We start from the raw sequence: 25,150 nt of genomic DNA on the forward strand, positions 1-25,150 counted from the left end.
GCGTTTGAATGACAGGGGGATAGACGCCACCTTGTGGGCGAGGAACACATCCAAAGAGTCACGGATGACCTGGTGGGTGGCCATGCAGGCCCCCCTGGGGGACTGGCTGAGGGAAACCGGGATCCCACCCGGGGTCCCAGTTGCCCGGACACGGCCAGGGGGAAACAGAGTGAAAGGAACCATGAAATTCCAAAAAACAAAACATCCCCCTGACGCGCCTCGGGGACACTTAAAATGAAACGAGAATGCCTCATAGATGATCTATGTGTTGTTGGACCCCCGGTGGCCCTCGAGGGGACCCTGAAGGTTGAAGGGGGGGGCGTTGCCTGGCCGTCTTGCCACTGTTGACCGGACCCTTTTCCAGTATCTACGTAGGCGCAGTTGCGGCCAACAAGGCACTACTGATGAGGCTATACCGGTTGTTGAGAGCGTAACAGACCAAACGGAAAAGATTTTTTGTTGTTTCGGAAAGGGGAAGTGGGGAATGGGGGACAGGTGGGATGCTTTGAGGACACGGACTGAGGGATACTGGGAGGTAATGAATGCGATGGCCTGGATATGAAGTGGAGAGTGGGATCCTCGTTTGAGAAGTTACCCGGGGCACGGGTTGAGCCCCTGGTGGTTGTTGACTGAACCCAGCAATTCTGGGGTACGGAGATGGACGCCTCAATAGGGGAAGGGAGGGGGAAGGGAGAGATGGAGAGTAGTGAGGATGAGGTGGGAGGGGGCGGAGAGGGGTGAGAGTGAAAGGGGAGGGGTTAGATGGGCTATGCCATGGATCTTTGGTCTACTCCAGGTCTCGGGTCGAGCAGGATGCATGGAGGTTGTTGAGGGCAGGATTGACGACAATAATGGTTGAAGGACGGGTGGGTACGCTGAAGGTTAAGGGCCTGAACTCACAGAACAAGCAATCCCTTACTAGCAACATGTTACGTAAACAGAAATTGGTGGTCCCCTTCCTCCAAGAAATGCATTATAGATGCGGTGCGGAATCGACAATAAGGGGAAAGGAAATCAGAAGGAACATTTGGGCTTCCCACAAATCCTCCAAAATGGAAGGGGTGGGCATACTCCTGGGTAAATCACTTCACCTCACTGAGGTTTCGGAGGGAGGTTCTTCGGGATTAAGGGAACATCCGAGGGCACAAGGATCACCCTCACCACTCTATGCCCCCAATACGGCCAGATAAAGTTCCTATGCAGGGTGTTCAGGGTAATGGATGAGTGGGCTGAGGGGGCCATGGTCCTGGGTGGAGATTTTAACCTAATAGCAGACTGCCAACTGGATTGGTGGTCACCGAAGGGGGCTGTGCGGTACATTTACCCACTCAGCAGAATTCCCCTCCATCACCAATCTACACCTCAGCAGTTACTAGCAAAATGGTTGCGCTGGCTCCTTTTAGCACCATTGCCTCGCATCAAAACTGTGTTTTGCAGCTATAAAATGATGGCTGCACTGTCTTGCCAAGCACCTATTGGGCAAGATGGAACAGGGAGCACGCACCGAGAAAGGCTGCCAGTGGGTTTTCTTATGTGCACCAAAGAAGAGAATTGAAAAGCAGTGCTGCTTTGCTGCCAGCTCAGAATTTCCACTTGAAAAAGGAAATATTTAACATTTAAAATTATGTGCCCTGATGCTCCTTTCATCTGTTAAACAATATACATTTCTGCTCCAGTGAGGCCCAACTATGCCCAGCCATATGCCAGTTGTGCTTTAGCAAAAGAAAGCATTTCTGACTGAATGACAGGCTGTGTCAGGCAAGATCTGGGAAATCACCAGAAACTTCACTCCCAGCTGCTCTCACGACCCTCGCCCAAAACCCCCTCTGGCAAACCCATTGGCCAGGATGAGTCAGGACTCTGGCCTCTAGAGCCTGGCATCCTCTTCAAAAGCCCTCATGGGGCCAGTCCTGGCGCCTATGGTGCCAGGCTCATACACCATGAAAAACAATGTGCTTGGGAACTACTTTATTGTATTGTCAGTCAACATGGAGGCATCCACATAGCTTGGTTCCCAAGAACCAAGCTATGTGGTCTAGTGTTTTGGGTGTGGTATCCTAGGGACTACTTTACCTGGACTATATTTTGTTGGGGCTATTTAAACCACACCGGAACAAGACAACACGCTTCGCGTTACTTTGCAGCTTGCAACGTGACGCTCACTGTGTCCAGCTATTCCCTCGAACCTCGGAGAAGCAGAACCTGCAAGGAGACAAAAGGAACATCATTAGCAGCAGCATCTTACCTGCAGTCTTCATCTTTAAATGCTCGCAGCTACTGAGAACAGCTTTCTCGACTCTGCACGCCTCCCGGACAGAACGACCTGAAAGAGGAAGATAGAGGCAACATTAAAGAAAGCAGTAGAGACATTTACAAATTACGAACTGCTCAAAAGGCTTACCTGGCTGGTCGCCTCTCTGCTGGCACCACTCCGGACATTCCACTCGCGCTGAAGAACACCGCGACCTACAAGGAAGGAAAACACAGGTTAGCAAAGGCAAGGCTTCGCAGCGCTGCGCATAGCGCTTAGTTACCGCATCATAGCGCTCTTAATGCGCCATCATTTATCAGCGGGGCTCAACCAAGCCAGTTCGCCGCGCTGAAGCTCTGCATAACTAAAGGAGAGAAAAAAGGGACATTTTAAACAAAGAAAGGCATGCAGGATAGCAACAAAACTAATGTCATGACCACTGCTTCCAAAGAGTCAGGACCTACCCAACATCCTTGGAAGCAGGCTCATAACATATACTATCGGCACCAGCAAGTCCCAATAGGGACCTTTTGGACCTTGTCCTGGCACCGGTGGTGCCAGGCTCATAGCATGGACCCGTCCCGGCACAGGAAGCGCCGGGCTCATAACAAGTGTGAAAGTGCTTGGGTGGACCTACCTGCAGCAGACCATGCTGCTTACTTACCAGCAAGATGATGTTTCACTCTCTTCTGGCAGGGACTACTTTTCCTTCTGGGTGGGGCAGGCACCACTCCCTGGATCATTGATGCTGGACCCCTTCTGGAAGCAGGAACTCTTTTGCCTGGGCGAGGCTGTGGAAGAAGACACCTAAGCACTCCTATGGACTATTTAAACCACACCCGATTGGTGCAACGTGCTTCGCGTTATTCTGCATCTGCAGCAGGACGCTCACCGTGTCAGCTCCAGCGAATCTTCAGTTCCGGATCCTGTGGATACGAAAATTACCTGCTGGGAACCAATCTTCAGTCTTCAGCAGCTCCTGCAAAACAAAAGGCACAGGTTAGGCAAAGGCAAAGTTAGCACTTCAACGTACCCGATCCATCGTCAGCATTCAAGGCGTTTTTTCTGCATTTCTCGTCCGGCATCGGGCTTGCAAAGACAAAGAACATTGGTTAGTAACGCTTAGTTACAAAACTGCTTACCTGTGTTACGCTCGCTCCAACTCTGTTCGCGCTGCATTCCGGCACCTGTAAAGACAAAAGAGACATTAAGGTGCATTCTACAGCCCTAGAGCAGCCTTTCTACTTACGTGCCTTCGTATTCACCATCTTCTTGTTACGCTCTCTGCCACGAACCTGGGGGAGCATGTTCTTCGGCACCGACAGCATCTGAAAAGGAAAAGACATAGACATTAAGGAGATAAGACATTTGAAGAGAGCCATCTAAAGGGAACTTTAATACTTACAAGTCACGCTCGTGCAGCACACGGCGGCATCGCTCTCAACTTACCCTCTGCAATCAAGAGGCTGAACTCATATCCAGTGAAGTAACTGGACCCAGCGCCCCTGCACAAGACGCAGGATGGAGAGCCCAGCATTCACCTATTTAAGGTGAGCACAACAATCGACCAAGTACCACGGGGAGAGCGGGAGAGAGGGGCTTGGAACTTCTCCCAACCTTCCAGCCACTAATACCTTGATTTTCCATTGCAGACACCTCACCCTTCAGGTCAAACTTTCTGTGAGAAAGGGGCCAAATCCGGGAGCCAAACGAATCCTACGCCTAACGTTGAAGATGGTTTCACCGCCCAGTCAAGACCCGCGCCTCCGAGGGAACCAGGTGAGCGTTACAACTAAAGAACAGCAATAAGACCTACCTGAACAATATCAAACGGGCTAGCGTCAGTGAAGTAACTGGACCGCACTCGCCCATGAAAGACAACGCGCCCCTGCAAAGAAGGCAGGACGGAGAGCACGCCTAATTCTACCACAAGGTGAGGAGAGGGCACCAGAGGGACTGAAATCATACAGGGGTGGAGGGAGGATACTTACCCAGTCGGTCAGTCTTGAACACAGTTCTCATGTATTTTCAGGCAGAACCTTCCCCGCAGACCACATCAGGGCAAAGCTGAGAAGCATACCAGCGAGTAACCCAGCTGGGTGGCGTTCCTGTGGATACCAGATGAGCTTAACAGTCGTTCGGAAAAACGCTTGACTTTTATGCTACAAAATGTCAAAAATAAACTCTTCAAATGAAACCCTAGCTCTTTGCATATGTGAATTTCAGTGGACCTGTGCCTTGAACAGATTGCTGTGTAAGAGAAACTGACTAGGGCTGCAAACAATGCCTGGAATCCAGAGGGAATTGAAAACCGAATTTGAATGCGATATCCCAGCAGAATTCACCATTTGTCAAAATGGGTTTGCAAGCAAGAAAGATATGTTTTAAAAGTGTAATGTTGAATAAGGCCCTGTCCTTGCCTAGAAATGTAAAGGGGGGTTTGGTTAAAATATAATATCATGTTTTATTCTAACGGCCTTGCCTTTTGGACTCAGGAAAACTAAATAAATAAGTAAATAAATACATTGGCTGTACTGGGGAACCAGCCAAACGGGTTTCCTGCATGGCTTCATAGGACAATTGTGTGCTGGCAACAGGAGTGGCCTTCCCCCAAAAGGAGCCACATGGATTTCTGGGACACCTACATGTTACTTTTGGAAGTAACACCTCCCCTCAACTTCAACTGGGGGGGCTTCAAAGCCAGCTCCAGAACAGCCTTATAAGCTATGCCCTTATTGGGAAGACAATGCTGGCCATCTGGCTCAAAAGATTATTTTATTAATAAAACTTTTAAGACTTTTATCTCCGCAATTGGACAACGCAGTACTGCGAAAGTTTCACAGTTTAGATGCAATTTTGGTGGCTTTAAATTAAGACGTGGAAGCCTTCACTGGCATATTGAGGACGGAAGTGGCAGAGAATCGGATATTCTGGGGAAAGTGTATATGGTGCCACTTTGAAATTCAATAACATACCTTATGATAATATGTACCCATGTATAAAGTTATAGAATTTTAGGTTAAACATTTCTCACTGAAAATGATGACAAATAATTAGACAGACAAAACAAAGTCCTACTAACTTGGGAGTTGGACTGCCATGCTCTGTGTGAAATATGTAATTTTGCTATGTACTTGGCAAAAGTGCCACAACTCTATAAGTGTATTTAAACATGTATTCTGTAATTATCACCCCATTGGTGATTGCTGCCCAATCTACCTCTTCTCAGGGTGGGCTCGGCCAATCACAGTAATTGGAGGGAAAAAATAGCAAACGGACATCCAGCTGAACTCGGAAACCTTCTGTCCTCTCAGATGATGAGCAGCCTGAGTGCGTCAGACCACTTGACCCACCATGCCATCAAGGCAGTACATATCTGTTATCTCTCAGACCTTCTTCCTATGCCACACATGAAACCATGTCTAGGTTGTGACCAGGGACAAAAGTGGTGACAGTTGCAAACCTTAGCGTGGGAGTGGGTGTTCAGCAGCAGTGGTGAGAAAATAGTCCATAAAGGCTCCTTAATAACTTCCCTTGCGCGCCCTGCATATGTTCAACATGCCACTTTGTAGTGGTGTGTGTGTGTGTGCCTGTGGTGGGACCCGTGTGGATGAGGGGCAGGACCCTAAGGTTTTTAACCAATTAGCTATCTGACCTGCTTGGGGCCAGAAGATGGTGATCACTTGAGCCCCAGCCTGGTGCAGGGGCCAATGTACTACCTTGGAGAAATGCTTGCTTGACATTTCTCAAGCACCTATCAAGCAGTTGGAATATTTAAATAAAAGTCCACAAGTAGTGATAAGCATTTCTCTTTAGCAAGCAGTTCTTTTATTTTTTTAGCATTGAGCAAGCGGTTTAGAAAATGCTCAGTGACTGTCTTCTAAGCTAATTTACATTTTACAAGCCCTATTTAATCCTGTGTATGGCGTAGTAAATGCTTAAAGCGTTTTGGAAACCGTTTGCTTGCTTAGTCAGCACTTAAGAAATGCCTTGCGTTTTGATAAGGATAGAAGTCCGCTGTCGAGGGGCTAGGAACACTCAGTGTGTTTCCTCTACACTCCTCTGTCCTGCAACGGCCTGGGCTGACTCCTTGGAGAGTTGCCCAGGACTGGGGAGGGAGGCAGCACAAATCACATATATAAAAAAAGAAACGCATGAGTATCCTGATGGGGGCTAACCGCCAATAAAACCAGCAAAATGAGTTAGCAGTGTTCATACCTCAGAATGCACCCTCTTCAGCGCGTCACCCTGGGCTGCTCACACTCTTTGTGCAGGGCAGTCATTGGGCAAGTAGACCGAAGCCTAACTGGTAAGCGTTGGAGTAGTTGTCTTGCTCGCCCAATGGCACACCCATGCAGCAGAAAGAAATATGGTAAATGCTGGGGAGAAGAAGGTGCATGGTCTTTGAGGGAGGCAGTTCACAGAGCCATGTTTTAGAATATCGGTATGGATTTGCCAAAGTCGCTCCCATGTGAGTTTTGGCTGACTGTTCGCCAGTCTTTAAGAGGAAGAAGCCTACCACGTGACTGACCTCACTACTAGCTCAGGACACTCTGGGAGTGTGCACGTTTAAGCCCCCGCTTCTAGCATCCACCCACCAAGAAAGAGAAACAAGCAGACTTTGACTGCCCTTTGCCTACACTGGGCCGGTTTGAGCCTATCCAGACTTAGGGAGTGAACGTGACTTCACAGGGCAGTTCTTTTGGAAGACTCATAGGGCTGACGCTAGCCTAGGTTTTCACAGACTCCAACACTGGTCTCTTTAGAATTTCAGAGTCCCGAAGGCTTGTAGGCCGCCCAGATTTTGTTTGATTCAATTTGGCTTGTTCATTTGTAATGCGCCAGAGCCCGCAGGCATCGGGGCGCAAAGAAGTGAAGAATAGAAGAAGGAAGAGACAGGGGGTCAGACAGGGAATGGTGGGATTACTCAAAAACTTTTTTCACCCCTTTCCTAAATTTCAGTAGGTTGTTTTCGGCACACAAGATTTTGGAATGTTTGTTCCATAAAGTAGCAGCTTGAACAGCAAAGGAACTGCCCATGCCTCTAGCACGCTTGCTCCTTGGGACAGATAAACAGGCCCCATAACTAGATCTCGTGAGTCTAGACGAGTTGTAAACCTTGACATAGTCTTTAACATAGCCTGGGGCTTGGCCATATAGGCATTTATGTACAATTGGCACAGCCTTGAAATGGATCCATGCTTCTACAGGGAGCCAATGGAGGCTCCTTCTGTGTGAGGAAATAGGTTTGTGTCTAGGTATGTTTTTGATGATGCAAACTGCATCGTTTTGTAGGACTTGGAGGCACCTTAGGCTGTTTTTGCTAGCCCCCTACATCAAGGTGTTACAGTAATCTAGTCTTGGCATTATTAAAGTACGAAGCAAAAACAAAGAGGTGATGGCTGGAAGGTTTAGAATGAATCTTAACCACTGGCATTGCTCTGGGCAATCCTCCAGACCACCGTTCTTCGCCTGCCAAGCCATTACAGAAGGGGAAAGACCATATGCAAATCAGGCTTGGCCTCACCCCAAAAGGGGCAGTCCAGCCCGAACTGCTAGGTCACATCCCTTCTGCACGAGACCACAAGCATCCCCAAACATGTTTCGCCCTTGTTGGGGCTCATCAGTGAGGAGTAGCTTGGGTCTCTAGGCCTAGCAGGCACGGGACCCACGTCTGGGCATACCCGTCCCACTCGGGGTGACAAAGCAAAAACAAAGAGGTGATGGCTGGAAGGTTTAGAATGAATCTTAACCACTGGCATTGCTCTGGGCAACCCTCCAGACCACCGTTCTTCGCCTGCCAAGCCATTACAGAAGGGGAAAGACCATATGCAAATCAGGCTTGGCCTCACCCCAAAAGGGGCAGTCCAGCCCGAACTGCTAGGTCACATCCCTTCTGCACGAGACCACAAGCATCCCCAAACATGTTTCACCCTTGTTGGGGCTCATCAGTGAGGAGTAGCTTGGGTCTCTAAGGTGGGGCCAAGCCTGATTTGCATATGGTCTTTCCCCTTCTGTAATGGCTTGGCAGGCGAAGAACGATGGTCTGGAGGGTTGCCCCGAACAATGCCAGTGGTTAAGATTCAGTCTAAACCTTCCAGCCATCACCTCTTTGTTTTTGCTTTGTCACCCCGAGTGGGACGGGTATGCCCAGACGTGGGTCCCGTGCCTGCTGGGCCTAGAGACCCAGGCTACTCCTCACTGATGAGCCCCAACAAGGGTGAAACATGTTTGGGGATGCTTGTGGTCTCGTGCAGAAGGGATGTGACCTAGCAGTTCAGGCTGGACTGCCCCTTTTGGGGTGGGGCCAAGCCTGATTTGCATATGGTCTTTCCCCTTCTGTAATGGCTTGGCAGGCGAAGAACGATGGTCTGGAGGGTTGCCCCGAGCAATGCCAGTGGTTAAGATTCAGTCTAAACCTTCCAGCCATCACCTCTTTGTTTTTGCTTTGTCACCTCGAGTGGGACGGGTATGCCCAGACGTGGGTCCCGTGCCTGCTAGGCCTAGAGACCCAGGCTACTCCTCACTGATGAGCCCCAACAAGGGTGAAACATGTTTGGGGATGCTTGTGGTCTCGTGCAGAAGGGATGTGACCTAGCAGTTCAGGCTGGACTGCCCCTTTTGGGGTGGGGCCAAGCCTGATTTGCATATGGTCTTTCCCCTTCTGTAATGGCTTGGCAGGCGAAGAACGATGGTCTGGAGGGTTGCCCCGAGCAATGCCAGTGGTTAAGATTCAGTCTAAACCTTCCAGCCATCACCTCTTTGTTTTTGCTTTGTCACCCCGAGTGGGACGGGTATGCCCAGACGTGGGTCCCGTGCCTGCTGGCCCTAGAGACCCAGGCTACTCCTCACTGATGAGCCCCAACAAGGGTGAAACATGTTTGGGGATGCTTGTGGTCTCGTGCAGAAGGGATGTGACCTAGCAGTTCGGGCTGGACTGCCCCTTTTGGGGTGGGGCCAAGCCTGATTTGCATATGGTCTTTCCCCTTCTGTAATGGCTTGGCAGGCGAAGAACGATGGTCTGGAGGGTTGCCCCGAGCAATGCCAGTGGTTAAGATTCAGTCTAAACCTTCCAGCCATCACCTCTTTGTTTTTGCTTTGTCACCCCGAGTGGGACGGGTATGCCCAGATGTGGGTCCCGTGCCTGCTGGCCCTAGAGACCCAGGCTACTCCTCACTGATGAGCCCCAACAAGGGTGAAACATGTTTGGGGATGCTTGTGGTCTTGTGCAGAAGGGATGTGACCTAGCAGTTCGGGCTGGACTGCCCCTTTTGGGGTGGGGCCAAGCCTGATTTGCATATGGTCTTTCCCCTTCTGTAATGGCTTGGCTGGCGAAGAACGATGGTCTGGAGGGTTGCCCCGAGCAATGCCAGTGGTTAAGATTCAGTCTAAACCTTCCAGCCATCACCTCTTTGTTTTTGCTTTGTCACCCCGAGTGGGACGGGTATGCCCAGACGTGGGTCCCGTGCCTGCTGGGCCTAGAGACCCAGGCTACTCCTCACTGATGAGCCCCAACAAGGGTGAAACATGTTTGGGGATGCTTGTGGTCTCGTGCAGAAGGGATGTGACCTAGCAGTTCGGGCTGGACTGCCCCTTTTGGGGTGGGGCCAACCCTGATTTGCATATGGTCTTTCCCCTTCTGTAATGGCTTGGCAGGCGAAGAACGATGGTCTGGAGGGTTGCCCCGAGCAATGCCAGTGGTTAAGATTCAGTCTAAACCTTCCAGCCATCACCTCTTTGTTTTTGCATTATTAAAGTACGAACAAGAGTGGCACAATTAACCTCCGAAACAGGGTTTTCACCAGCCTCAGAAGCCGAAGTACGTGGCCTTATTAGCAACACTATCGATGTTGGCATCTGAACTCAAGGAAGATTAAAAAATGATGCCCAGTGTCTTGACCTTGCCCACAGTCTTAATAAGGTGGTTCTCGATAGGGAAACCAACATACTGAGTATCCCATTTGGATCTCGCCTGTGGTGAACCGAACAGCATAATCTCGTTATTAGTAGCATTCAAGCACATCCCATTGTTAGCCATCCACTGCTGAATTGTGGCATACACTTTGTTAATGCACTCCGCTTCGTCTGTGTACTTGCTGCACAGTTTAAGCACAAGTTGGGTGTCATCCGCATAGTTGGTAAAATGCAATCCCAGCCCGTCCAAGAGATCGCAAAGTGGGCGGCAATATACATTGAAGAGGGAAGGGGACAAGCAAGCACCCTGTGGGGACACCACAATTCAAAGGATCATCACGCGAGCATGAAGTGCCCCATACTATCCTAGACGGGCGTTCTGTCAGGAATTACTTAATCCAGGCCAGGGCCTTGGCGAATAGCTTCCAGCATTCATCAATCTGCATAGCAGTTTATCATGGTCGACAAGGTCAATAGCTGCGGACAGATCTAACAGCATCAGCAGCTGCGCCATGCCATTGTCCATGATTTGAAGCATTTCCAATTTCATATTTAGTAGCGCACTCTCTGTGCCATAACAAGCTCTAAAGCCTGATTGTCTTGGATGTAAACCGCCCGAAGTCTCCAAAAATTCCTGAAATTGGTATGTGGCCAACTTATCCAGAATTTTTATTAAAAAAAGGGGCATTAGAAATGGGTCTGAAGTTGGAGTCATCTTTTTGATCCAGATCAGGTTTTTTTCAGTAAGGGGTTCACAGAGACTTTCTTCAGGGCCATGGGGACACAAAAATCCCTAAAACTAGCATCAATGAGGCGAATGAGAAAAGGGAGAAACCACTCTCTATTATTAAGAATGATTTTAGAGGGGAGAACTTCACCGACACACGTGGTAGGACTCCTTTTTTTCATAATCTTGGCTAGTGCTTCTGCCAAAGTACCTTTGAACGCAAAGGCTAGCTTGGCATCTTGATATAGATCCTTAGCTCATTAACCTCAGGAGCAGTATGCACCGTTCTTGCAAGGTTGGCACTAATCTGGGCTCGTGCTGAGGCAATTTTTAGGGCGAAAGCTTTCTGGATGGCTTCTTTTAGGGAGAAATCTCATAAATGTGCTAATTCCTTTCACCTTAGAGACACCCAGCAACTTTGCTGGATTTTGAGGACTTGATTTTTTTACCTGGAAAGAGTGTGAGCCTTTTTTCCCACTCTTTCATGTTTTTTGATGTGTATTTTACTCTTGTCTTCATTGATTATGGAGTTTAAGATAACTATCATGGAACACCCGTGGCTTTAAACATTTGTTTAACGATTTTGAAGTCTCTTTAGAAAATGTGTTTGCAATTTGTCTACAGGAGACGTGGTTACTTGAGGCCCCTGTGGGAGACGGATACATCACGTTGATTAATCCCGCTGTCAAAAATGTTCAGGGAAGACCGAGTGCAGGTTTACTAACAATGGTACAAATAACCCAAAGTTGGTCAATGCCGGTGTGTTTAAATCCAAACCCATATGTGCAAGGTTCAATCATGCATACAATGAACTATGATCTAGTGGCTAAAAAAAAATCTCTTGATTGTCAATGCTTATTGGAACCCTGCAGAAAATAGTGCCAAGGCCTTTGTAAATGCCATATGTAACCTAATAGACGATGCAATGTTGATGTATAATAATTTAACAGTTATATGTTGTGGTGACTTTAATTGCTCATGGTTTCAGTATGGTCAGATAACCCAATGCTACAAGTGACGGTCAACAAGAAACGTGGTGGTCAGGGGGAAATGTGGTCCAACGCAATGAAAATGCGTGACTGCGTTATGCTAAATGGCACAGTAACTGACGACATTCCCGCCCAGCCAACATGGCATTGTGAGCTTTCCCATAGTATTATTGATTACTTTTTGGTTTTGAGAAATTTTGAATCGAAAATACTAAGTTTGCATATTCAAACTATGACCCATAGTGATCGTAAGCTATTTTTTTTTTTTATTTATTTGTTTACAATTCAATGAAAAGAATTTTTACAAACAGTTGAGAGCGACAGCAACCCTTAATGAGATGCGCCTCGAGCTTTCATGTAGTTATGTCAGATTCCTGGTGAGAACGGGATTACCTCTTCCAGGTCAATGTAATGTTTAGATGAAGTTGGTAAGGCTCAAGCGGACGTAGGAGTCCGAACGCGGAGAAGATACCAAAGGAAGCTTGATCTCCCTTATCAACATTGTTGTGATGGAGTGGTGGCTTCGGAGATTTTACTCTCGCTCGTGGTTTGTGAACTGGAACTGATCATTTCAAAGGCAGACTCCAGGATTTTGACAGTCGCAATTGTCCATCTGGTTTTTTCTCCCGACATTAACCTGTTCCACCACGTAAGTTCTTCTTCCTCTCCAAAAGATGTGTGTTCGCAGACCAGTGTCGACAGATAGGTGGCTCGAATTTTCCTCACCTTAGGACATCTAAGCAAGAGATGTTTGATTCTGTCGTAGTGGAATTGTGGCAAAGGCGACATAGTGTCAGTTGAACTGGATCTGATTGCTAAAATTTCTCTCGTCAGCAGGAGGTTGAAACGAGCTCGCATGAAGAATTTTCTTAGCTGTTGGCTTGGAAACTTAGAACAGTATGGTATAGGTACGTTGAGTCTGTTAAAGGTAGATGGGAGATTCATGGTCAGTTTGTTTGTTTGAGCTTTCGATAGTCAGGATCCAGTCAAGTTCCTTTAACTTTCTTTTTACTCTTTCCGGATTATGCTTAAGATCTTCGACTGAGCATGCTATGTCTGATAGCTTTCCTTTTAAGTTTTCTGACCATGCGGTTAAGTTCGTTGTTCGCTGCTTTGCGATTTCATCAGCTACGATTTTGTAGATTGATGGACTGTCTGGTATTAAGGTGTTTCTGAAGAGAGTGAAAGCGTGTAGCATCACCGTTGTTTCTAACGACTGTAGGCCCAAGTCTCGTCTGATGAGATCCATCGAGGTGGAATTTGGTAGACCTAGAACTGATTTCCAAATTAAACTTTCTAATCTGCGCCAGATGCTGTTTGGTATGGTCAAAGTTGCTCCCATACCGTATGTGAGTGTGGGCACCACTTTTCCTTTGTAAAATTCGATCGCTGGTTTAAGTGAAAATTTACCAAATCTGTTGTTAACTGTTTTCATTTGGGCTGCGAGGTTGCGCGCTTTGTCCCACAGGGCTTGTTGCATCGTGGCCTCCCTAGCTGAACGGTCGATGTGTACCCCTAGGTACTTAATGCTGGTAACCACCTTGATAGGAATTGAGTCCATAATCCATGTGAAATGTGGATTGATCTTTTTTCCACCTTTTCCAATTATCACGATTTTTGATTTCTCTTTGTTGATTTTCATGTTGTTCTCTCCCATGTATAGAGCCAAGTTGGATAGTTGGCGTTGAAGTCCGATCTGAGTTTGATCTAATAGAATTAGATCATCGGCATACATGAGACGTGATATGTGCTCGTTACCCAGCTTCGGTGGTGCCATCTTAATGCCCGCTTCTGTATCTTTCATGTCTCCTAAAAAGGTGATGAATAATTGGGGGGCCATCGGGCAGCCTTGTTTGACCCCTCTCTCTACGGATATCTCTCTTGACAGAAGACCTTGATTATTTAGTCGGATTCTTAGTTTGGTGTTGGTGTGAAGAGCCATCACTGGGTCTAGTATTTCGGGAGGGCAATGCCATTTTTCCAGTTTGTCCCAGAGCTTTTGCCTGTCGACTCTGTCAAAAGCCTGGGACAGATCCACAAAGGCCAAAAAGAGAGTTGGTGCGCCCTGCTTGACCCTAGCTTTTAAGATGTTGAGAAGAAGAATATTGGCAGACGTGCTCCCCCCTTTTAAGAAACCCAGTTGGAAGGGGTCATACGCCGGCGATTGATTTGCCCAGTTCCTGAAGTGACTCGGGAGCAAGGAGGCGAATATCTTTCCAATTATGTCCAGAAGAGCAATTGGTCGATAGTTTTCTGGATCTTCTCTGTTCCCTCGTTTGAAAATCGGGACGACCACCGCGTTGGTCCATGAGGGCGGGATGGTCCGAGTCCTGGCGCATTGAGTGAAAATAGCACTGATCAAGATTGACCATTGCTCAGGATTTTGTTTAAGATCGATATTGGAAAGGCCGTCAGGTCCTGGTGCTCTTGATTTTTTCAATTTGAGAATGATCTCCTTTATATAATCTTTGGAAGATAGGTTAATCCAGGTCTGCGAAGTGCTCCTGTTTTGGGCTGGCAGGATATGGGCCGAAGTTTCGAACAGGTTTCCGAAATGGTTGACCCACCGGATTTCGGACACTGTATTGGCCATGTGCACGGGTATTTTATTATCAGATTTCCTGATGAGAGCCCAAAAGTCTCCAGACTTTTTTGAGCTTAGGACCTGGAGCATTTCTTCCGCATCTCTTTGGAACATTTTGTGTCGGTGGGATCTGAGCCATGCTTTGTATCTGTTAGTTTCCAACCTCCATCTGTTCCAGGTGTTTGGCGAGTTTTCATTTTTTGCTTGCCTCTTCAGCTTTCTCAGTAGTCTTTTCTTTTCTGCGACCTTTACGTCAAATGCGTGAAGATTTGTTTTCTTTTGTAGGCTGATTCCTGATTTTAGCTTCTGGTGTTGTAGAAGGAATGGCAAGTAATCTGGATTTTGGTTCGAGGTTTCTTTGCTCCCAAAGCGCGTTGTGTATTCGTTAGTTATTCTTTCCAGATTTATCTTTGTCAGATGGACACATGTTTGTTGATTGTTGGATGCAATTTGATAAGAATAATGATCGTTTTTCGAACTTTGTGTCTTCCATTTGATTTCCAGTAGGTTGTGGTCGCTCTCTTTAGTCTGGACCACTGAATAGTCTACAATGCGATCCACCAGACTATGTGACACAAAGAAATAATCGATGTTGGCCCTGGATTTACCCCGTTCCCAGGTGGGGGTGCCGATCTTCCAGGAGTTGAGCCTCGAAACGTCGTGAAGATCACGCGATTTCATCAGTGACAGCCATGAGCGTCCTCTTTTTTCGGCTGGAGTTTTGGGCGATGAGACCAGATGTTCACGCTTGTCGTTGCAGTTTGCGTTTAGATCGCCACATAATATTACGTGGGAATCTGGAGCATCTGATATGATGCGTCAATTGTATTAGCAACTTGAGTGCAAAAGTCTTCAGTGGAACTTTGCGCCGGGTTCCAGTAGACCGTAATAAGTACCAAGTTTTCTCTTGCAGTTGAGTTTGACTGATCACTCGCTTCTTCCCATTCAGTTTGTATGGCTAAGATATCTCGCAACGTCTTCAGTGTTTTCTTTAAGGTGATTCCCGATCTAGCTTTTACTGCAATTAATAGGCCAGAGGACGGACGGCCCAGGATGCCTTTTGACGCAGGGGAGAACGCTATTTCGAAACCGTCAAGCAGTGTTTTCTCCATCAGCCAGTGCTCTTGGAGTCATACTGATTCGTATGCCCCCAGGTTTAGATTGTCCGGGTTTGCCAGGTGTGAATGCCCTCTGGTATTCCATGAAGCCATCGAGATCAGATTGGGCAAGTTCTTTGAGTTGGTATCGTTAGGTGCGGATAAGATCGGCCGATGGCTGCTTTCTAATTGCTATGTCTCATTATGCCTTTTGAGCCAACTTTTTAGCCACGACCATAGGCCTTTTTGACGGTTGTCTTCGCCGTACTTTTTCTCGTAGGTTGTTTTCGTGATGTTTCTGTCTTCCCGGCGTTCATTAGTGGGTCGTTTTGTTTCCAAGTAGCATCGCATATCTGCATCGTGGCGTACCGTTTTCCGACCGGAGCGCGACTCGCTTCTGGGACGTGCGTGTGGGGCATAGCTTCTCTCGCCACTGGTCCAACGACTCTGTTTACCGTCGTTGTCTTTTACTAATTTCCTGTTGTAACGATTGGTCCGGCTAACTCCTTGGGGGCGTATCTTGACTTGTTCACTCAATCTGCCTTCGTTTGTCTTTTCGTATCGTGCCGTCTTTATTTCTGTTAAGGTAAAACCAGCTTTCTTTAGTTCCGAGTATGCCGCTTCTGGCATCGCTTTTAATGAGGAGATGAAGATATGTATATAACTCTTTGCTTTTTGGTCACGATGATATGGTTCGATTAATGGAAAGTCATCCGATTTCAGATGATCAAGGCATCTGATCTTGCGCAGGGTATGAAGAACCGTTTTCCTGTTCAGAATCATGAATTTCGATTGACTTGAGGTCTGTTCTATTTTGAACACTCTGACTTCTCTTTTGGAATTTTTTCCATTTCCTGAGCTCTCCAGATTACGGGGAGTTGGGTTCGACCTGGGTTCGTCTTTTGGTGATGGTCGAGGGGAAGCGTCGCTATCTCCCTTAGAAGGTTTGTTTTGGAGCTTTGGTGTCTCGGACCAAGACAACTTCGTGCGCTTCAGGGCGGTGGCCCCCTCCCTTTGGTCCCCTCTGCTTTTTGCGTCAGTTTTCCCATCAGGGATTGCTGTCGGGGGACGCACCAGGTCACTTTTTTGAGGCTCAAGACTCATGTTTTCGGCATCATTGCCTTCCGGATCTTCGTATATCGAGAGATCCATTAGAGGGCTCGATCTAACAAATTCATCTATGGTTCTCGGAGATTTTGGGGATTGTGCATGTAAGTCCAGATTCTCGATGGCATCGTGGTTTACGTTTGCGAGGCTACTAGGTGGTTTTGTTCTCTCAGCTTCTGTCGTCATCCGTGTGTTTACGTAGGCTGGGTCTGTTTTGACGGTAGGTCGGTTGCCATTTGGAATCACGTTGGAGGGCTGCAGGCCCGCCTTTTTCTTTGTGGTTGTCCTTGTCTGTTTGTTCAATGTTTTAATTTCTCGTACTTCGTTTGAGTGGATATAGGGGCAATTGCTGCGAGTTAGTTCAGGCTGACCTGCGTCAGGTATTGGCATTGTTTGTGAGGCAGTTTCTTTTAGTATTTTTGCCAACGTTTCCGGCCCTTGTCTTGCTGGTTGATTCTTTACTAGGTTTAGGTGGATCCTTTCCTGTTCTTCCCATCTCTTGTTATGCCTTTCTTCAAACGCAGTAATGAAACCTTCCAGGAAATCCATCTTGGATTGCAATCTGCATAGAATGGCCGTGTTGTCCTTAGACACGTCATTTAGTGATTCGTATAATTTGCAAAATGGTGCAAGGGCTGTGGTTAAAGCTGACATGATCGTCGTCAGATCTTTTTTGTTGGAGAAGGTCTTTGAGTATCCATCAAAATTTCACTATGTCTTCTGTGTTTTACCGGGGTGTTATGGACAACCCGGCTAGAGTTTAGATCGGCAGGTGTATAGGAAGGATTGCCACTTAATGGTTTGATTAATCTGGATTCCTCCTCTTCGCGATCTTGCTCTTGGGGCGGAGACTTGAGCTCCGACGAGGTACGTTCTCTGACATGCTTAATGAGTTGACCTCTGTTTTGCTGCAATTGGATGTAGTTTTTTGCCCATAATTGGTCGCTCGTATTGGGTGGACGAATTGTTTTTGACTCATTGGAACTTGTTCTTTCCGTTTCCTTTCCTTCGATTTGGTGATACTCTTTCGGTTGACTTTTGTCGATCACGCTTGTGACGTTTTCATGAAGTTTCCAGTTTCTGCTCATCATGTCACATGTGGATCGAATGGGTGGCGGCTCCTGAATTGTTTGGAACGGAGAGGCTTCAGATCCGGTTGCACCCCCCCTTTGAGAAGTAGAGGGGTTATGCTGATCGCCGGTAAGGTCGATGGAAATGGTAGGATTCTGTCCATCAGTTTGGACCGTTTTTAGGGAACTAATATCTTTGGTCGTTATATTGACGTTGCATTGGGTATTGTCAGAATCACTAATTGACAGACTGAGTGTCTCGAGGTCTGGTTTGGTTGATTCCTTGTTTACACTTTGTATATGGTGTTCCTGCCCTGTTGAGGTTCGTCTGAATTTAAAGGCTGGCAAGGATCCTTCGATCACCTCTAGAATATCTGCATCTGTAATTTCATCGTCTGTTTCCATTTTTCGTTTTGATTGTTGCTTCCTAAAGTACGTGTGGAATGCATTTGGCTTAGCATCTGTGGGATCTTTTCTTGTGTCTCAGCCCCATTGTTTTGTTGTCCCGTGTTGAATTTGGTAGAGTTTTTTTCGATTCTCTTTTTTTGTTTCTGTGATGTGGGACTTGCTTCCGAGTTTTTGGGGTTTTCTTACCTCTGTGTCTGAATCTTTTTTCTTTTTAGGGGTTTTATATACTTCCTTTTGATGCTACCTTGTTTATGGGACTTTAATGACTCTGATGGCTCTATCTGACCTGAAGAATTCAGGTCCGGCCCCTCACCGCTGTCGTTAGTTAGGTTTGTAAAAGATTCGACTAGACGAATCGAGCTGTTCGCATTGGTTTTTCCGTTGTCTGTGGCTGGTCGCTTCATGACTCGGGCAAAGGTACTGATTGTGTCCCGACTCAGATTTGGTTTTCCTGCAGGTAGGGCGTCTGAGGCTGCCCTTTTATGCGGTGTTATGTTGATTTGAGAACAGGCAGCCGTCGTGTGGTCTAGAGGCTGCTCATCGTCTGTTCTTGTAAAAGGACCTCCATCTGTTATAATTCGAGGGTAAAGGCACGTTGCTGGCGGGGGACTCTCGGACTCCGCAACTGCCTGGATCCGTACGTCAGGTCCCCCGGTATCAGGGCGTGGGGACAGAGCAAGGTCCGATGGGACACACCCTTCGGTGTCTCTCATTGGGAAACCTCTCGCCAAAGCGGAGCTCTGGTCCGTTGTTTTATTTTTGATTAAGTTCGTCCTCGGCGGTGATGATGCTTGTAGGGCGGAGGCCGGTCTCTGGAGGGGTAGCTTTTGTCGATCCGCCAGGTGAGTTGCGCCCACACTCCTCTGGCCGGTATCACCGCCGTTCATTATGCCTTTTTTAATGCTGTCAGCCACCACCAGGGGAGAAAGCTTTGTCAAAGTCAGGTCTCCTTGGGGTAACCCTTTGCCTTGCTACGCAAGGTTCTGTGTGGTTCGGTGAGGATTGGATTAACGCCCCCCCCCGTGCAGGCCCCTACCTCTAGGGGTTGCTGCGCCATGTCGGATTTGGAAATAAAGCAGGTTGGCAATGTCTTTGGCTTACCGGGTGGCGCGTCTGTTTTCTTTGGTGCAGGTTGAAAGTTTGAGGACGCTGGATTACAGTTCTGCACGTCCACACAGGATCAAAACGCCGGGACCGCAGGGAGACGCCGGGGGAACGCCAGGGAACACAGGAAACACTCGCCACACTCCGCTACGCGTAGCTGGGCGTTATGTAGGCGGGCTCCTCCTCCTCTTCCTTCTCGCTTCACGCTCGCTCCACGCTGGGGAAAAAAAAAACAGCAGGGTCTCCACACAGGAAACACTCGCCACACTCCGCTACGCTCCGCTCCGCGTAGCTGTTGAGTCTTAGTTGTCTTCTAGAAGCCACCACTCCGGGTTTCTTGTATAATCTACCTATAGAATCAAATAGTGGGGGCAATCGACTCAGAATAAATGTCAGCCAAATTGGTTCTCTTACTAACAGATTCATAGGATCGTTGCATGGAGTCGATTACACACCACTATTAACTGATTATATAAGTGATAATAGCGATCAGAGGCAAAAGGGAAGTTGTCACAAACATTTGTTTAGTATTGTTATGCATGAGAAAAAGAAAGCATTGCGAAGAGATTTGAGACTCATTAAAAAAAAATACTCCTAAGAACAAAGTGCTAGAGGCAGTGAGAGTAAGAAGATCTACTTATAGGAAATGGGCCATTTCCCACAGAACCATGATTGAACAAGACCGTGCAGAATTGATGCTGAAATTCTTAGTCACAAAGAACACTCGAGGCTTGGCATATTCTGAATACGGGCAATCTTAATAGTTCAGCCTCGCTTCAGAACACCATTTCAGGCAATACATGGGCCAGCCACTTCTCTAGAGTGTTTGCTAGCCCGTCTACACAACCAGACACACAATTTAAAATAGGAGACATGTCTTGGGCAGTAGAAATGTCACATGACGACATAGTATTAGCGATCAAGATGCTAAAGAACTCTCGTGCTGCCGGACCCGACCAGATCAGTAATGTGATGCTCAAGAAGAACCCGACGGAGTGGGCCCACTTTATTGAAAGGCTGTTCGTGAGCATTGCTCGGTCTAAACAACTTCCGGAGTCATGGTTATCAGAAATCTTGGTCCCCATCCATAAGAAGGGCAGCTGGGATAATCCTGACAATTATCGACCCATTGTCCTGCTAGATTCAATCGGTAAAATCTTTGGTTCTCATTTAAGATTGAATCTGGTAAAATGGGTGCAGTCAGACAGCATCTTAGATGTACGTCAAACTGGCTTCTCAAAAGGCGTGGGCGTCAATGTTAACCTTCTGATACTCACAATCTTAAAATTGGAAGCGCAGAAAGCTAGAAGTAAAATTCATCTAGCATTTATTGATAGGAAGCTTGCCTTGCCCTTCTCGCTATTATCGTGAGTAATTCCTGAGATTTCGCACAAACACCTTGAAATCGCCATTTCTTTTTGGAAAGGTCCATCTAGAGTTTGTCTCTGAGCGCCAAACTAGGCTTGGTCCCTTTGTTTCTATGCCTTTGGTGGGCTTTAGGACTGTAGACCGCCTCTGGCATCAGAGTGTCTGGGTTGGGCAGGAAGTGAGGGAGGTGCCCGAAACTCCCTGTGCTTAGTCTCCTAGGAGACCCAAATGCACTCTGGCGTGATTGGCTGGCTGACTGTCCGGCAAGGACAGCCACCCTGCTGGGTGAGTGGCAGCTAGGCTGGAATGAAAGGGAAAAAACAGTTTAAAAGGCGAGTCTCTTGGACTGGAAAGCAGAGTCGACCACTGGAATGAAAGAACCGAAGCCGAGCTGGAAGAGGACGGCTGCTGCAACTCCTGGGCCGTTAGTTTGCCCGGTGAAGCCCTGCTGCAGGTCCGAATTGCCAAGTTCATCTCGACAGAGAAGCCCCATCAAAGACGACTTCTTCCTTTTTGATTTGGTGGGACCAATCAACTCGTAAACCACCTGGATACCATTCTCCAAGCTGGTTAGAATTAACCAGGGAGAGGGACACCAGTTCCAGTAGCTGTAATTCAAGCACACAAGCTGAAGTGACTCAATTTTGTCCACGTTTTACAACAATCCCGTGCAGTGCAGGAGTCCCCCTACGTCCTCCCTCTTGTCCCCACGACTGAGGCTCAGGAACAGTAAGATCAGCAGGAACTGCCAGGAACCAACGTCTTCTGCTGCATCTTGTTCTTCATATTAAGGTACTGTGCCAACCCGATTGAGAGAGCTTACCTCTCGCGTTGAAAGTTTGCGGAACTTTCCCAACTTGCTGGCCTAATCAGCTTGTGACCCAACATTTGATTCTTTTTAGTACAAACTACTTCTGGGAACTTTGGCAAAGACTTCCCCGTTTACTTCAAGAACTGCTCTTTCCTATCCAAGATGCTAATCCATTGACTTTGGTCTTAGCCTATTGAACTGAATTGAGTCCTCTAGTGAACTAAAACTATTTGCACTGGCTAAGAACGCATTTGTGATCTATTCTGCTAACTTGTGCCTTTGTCCTCCTATTTAAAGTGACTGAAATGCCATTTTGCTCCTATTTCAGCACAGCCTAATTTACTTATAAGTTTTGGTTTGGTACTGAAGTGTATTTGTGTATGATATTAAGTTGCCTCTGTCTAGTGAATGTTTTCTAAATTACCGTGTAATACATTAATAAGTGTTTTACCAAGAAACCTTGAGTGTAAATGTCTACTTGAACCACCGTGATTGCAAGACCTCTGTGTAACCTCTCAAATTCCCTCTTGAGATAAGCCTGGCTGCTCAGCTCGCTACCACAAAACTGTGTAGTACAGACTTATACCAAAGGTTGGTTTTGCTTACACATGTAGTCCTAATTGTATGTGGTGGTCCCAGGAGGTACTGCATGCAATTCTTCCTAACACTTCGCAATCAGGAATTGTGGGGCTAATGTGATGTATGATTGCCTTAGGTTTTTCCAGATCCCTGAGAATCTGGAAGAGTTACCTACAGTCATTTTCTGCATGAGCAATTTGATTATCAAAAAATGTTTCTTTAGCATGAACAATATCTATATGATGCAATCGTTTGTCTGTGACAGTGGAGATGACTGGATTAGAGTGAACAAAATAATTTAACCCGTAGGGCAGGAGATGAAGTACACGTCATTGGCCCTCTTGACAAGACATGTGAGCTTTTTTAGGATAGTTGTATGCGGTTTCTACAACCTCTTGTTACTGGCAGACATGTTTACACAGAAATTATCACATTTCGTACTTGTCTAGCAATGTTCAGTCTCGCTGATAATGTAGCTGATAATGTAACATCACAGATATGCCTGGTTGCAATGCAATCGTCCGAGTGTGTGCTGTGGCTCCATGTGAATATGTGTTTGGAGCTCTTCCATCTGGTTTCATAGAAGTCTGTGGTTGCGTTTGATCGGATAATGGGAAATGGCATTGAAATTGGTTTGTGCTACTCCCTTTCTATTACTAAGATGAGGCAGATCTAGAGTGGTTCTTCTGAGATAATTGAGTCATGCAAGTTTCTATCAATTAAAATATATTTTCAAATAATAATGGACATTTGTAAGCCCCTAAAGCAACCATGCACCTCGAATCCCTCATTCGAAGACTGTATGTATTCGATTTGTTGTCCTTGACAGATTGACAGATTTAGCAAAAGTGTGTTTCATTTCAAGATGTACATTTTACATTTTGTGTATCTTTTTATTTTTTACAGGAAAAATGGAAGCTACTACCAGCTTTTCTGAAGGTACTGTAATGAGTGTCTTACATTTATTTTTAATTGAACTAATCGGGTTTTACAATACGAAACTTCAAAAAATCAAATATGACATATGTATTTTTATTAAACATTTCCCTGCCTCAGCGTTTAGTTTTCCTAACCTTTTGTGCTTTACTTGGTGAATTTATAAAACTACGAACCCTCTTCTGCTTCAATTACGATTACTTTGGTTTTTGTGTGCTCACTGCATCACCCAATTGCTTTTTTAGCACTTTTGAAATTGCATTTTCAATGGGAATCTGACATGGCTTTCTTTCATTGTGGCGCACTCCAGTTTTTTTTCTAAGTGTATTTTAAACCAGTTAAAAGCCTAGTGTGGAAATATGCCGCCTTTGGTCTCTCCTGGAAATTCTTCTCTGTATGTCTGCAGCTTTTCCTCTCAGCTGCCCTCGACCCAGGTGAGGACTAGTTCTGGGCTTTGCCCTAGACTTCCTACTCCCCTCTCCTTTAGTTGAGAGGGTCCACCCCCCCTCCCCCTTTGTCAAAAATTGACTGCCCGATCAGACAAGTAGGGCAGGGAATTAGAGGCCATAGGACGCTTCCGGTGTCGGCATCAATGACTATCAAAATGGCCAATGCATTAGCAATAACAGCTCGCTATGAGAGGGAAAGCCCTTGTCATAGAACGGGAAATAACGTCATACTATGCCATTGACTAAGCCTTTGAGGCTGCAGATATGAGTTTTAGACAGATGGCATACAGTGCTGTCCTTCGTCGATAGGCATGTATGAAGTCCACAAATTTCTATTCGGAATTACAGACCCAAATTCTTGATATGCTGTTCATTTTTGCAAGAAGATATAGACCATCAAATAGGGATAACGACACAGAAAAAGCCATAAGCTTCCTACGAGATTGGGATAGATGACCTTTTTTTTCCTTTTGAGGCAGCGCCTTCAAATTATCATCAGATGGAGCCTCTACCTCCCATTGCTCCAGATACCAGCAGAACTCCACTAAATACTCCACCCACAAAGGGGACTGGGGTATTACTGGCTCCAGACATCAAAGCAAACCTGACTCGCTTTTGATTCCCCTCCTGCTCGGCACCCGAGTGTGAGGTTCAGTCACGAGGGATGGAAGTCAATAGCTTGTCGTCAAGTCGGACAGTTGGGTGCTAGACATGATGAACAAAGGACAGGAATTGGAATTCATCAAAAGGCCTCCTTCATTCTCCTCCATTGTTATCAAGCAAGCAATCACCACTGACAGCAGCTGCAACATGAAGTTCTGAAACACCTGCAAAAAAGACCACTAGAGAAAGTACGAAGCAACCACAAGGGAAAGGTTTTCTACTTGCGTTATTTCCTGGTAAAAAAAGGAAGAACAAAGAATGGTGCCCCATTCCTGTATTTGTGCCAACTCAACAAGTTCAACAAAAGCTTCATGTTCAAGATCACCACACTGCAACCAATCATCCCTGCTGCAATGTAGTGGATTACTTGTCTGCACTGGACCTGGTAGATGTCTCTTGTTCTATTTCAATAAAATGGGTACACAGGTGTTCCTCCGGTTCACGGTTGGAGGACAACGCTACTAATTGCCCAACATATCCTTTGGATTATCTGCTATGAGATTATTTAGCAAAATGTCTCACAGGTAGAAGCCCACCTACAGAGGATAGGAATAAAGGTATGCCTATATCTGATTGACTAGCTCGTGCAGTGCATCTAAAGGATCGAAGCACAAGAAACTTTGCAGCAGGCAGTTGGTTCCCTCGGTACTCTCGGATTCTCTCAGTATCAGAATATTAACCCTCCTATCAGCTCAAAACAGTCAGGTTTCTGGGGTGGACTGTGACGCATCCGTTTAGCCATTTATGCTACGAGACGACTACAGCCATTTCAGGCTTGGAAAATTTGTTCTCTTTCAAGAGAAAATGCATGGTGGTGCCTCTTAGGCTAGTTATTCTTGTGCATGTCAAAGGGAGGCCATTCCAGATTCTCCCGTCCATGTTAACTCTAAGAATAGATGCCTCCCTAGAAGGGTGTGGGCGCCCCTTTATCTTCTTGAAGCAAATGGCTCTTGGTCAGAAGCCGAGACCAAAATGCACATCGATGTGCTGAAATTAAGAGCAATTCCATGGGCTCTGAAGTTCTTCCAGCCGTTTCTCAAATGGTGCAGTGACTGTGCCGATACAAACACGACTTCCATGCACTATATGAATC

General features: G+C 46.6%; 1 protein-coding gene across 1 annotated transcript in view; it reads left to right on the forward strand.

The window, feature by feature from the left end:
- Positions 1 to 25,150, forward strand: part of POLR3B (RNA polymerase III subunit B) — a 1,940,302-nt gene that overhangs the window by 55,774 nt on the left and 1,859,378 nt on the right. Inside the window, exon 2 of the mRNA XM_069628254.1 lies at positions 22,916 to 22,948. Within this exon, the coding sequence (XP_069484355.1) occupies positions 22,916 to 22,948 (33 nt within the window). The remainder of the gene's footprint in view (positions 1 to 22,915; positions 22,949 to 25,150) is intronic.

Source organism: Ambystoma mexicanum, chromosome 12, assembly GCF_040938575.1.
Source record: "Ambystoma mexicanum isolate Mex_15411 chromosome 12, UKY_AmexF1_1, whole genome shotgun sequence".
In the NCBI taxonomy this organism is placed as follows: Eukaryota; Metazoa; Chordata; class Amphibia; order Caudata; family Ambystomatidae; genus Ambystoma; species Ambystoma mexicanum.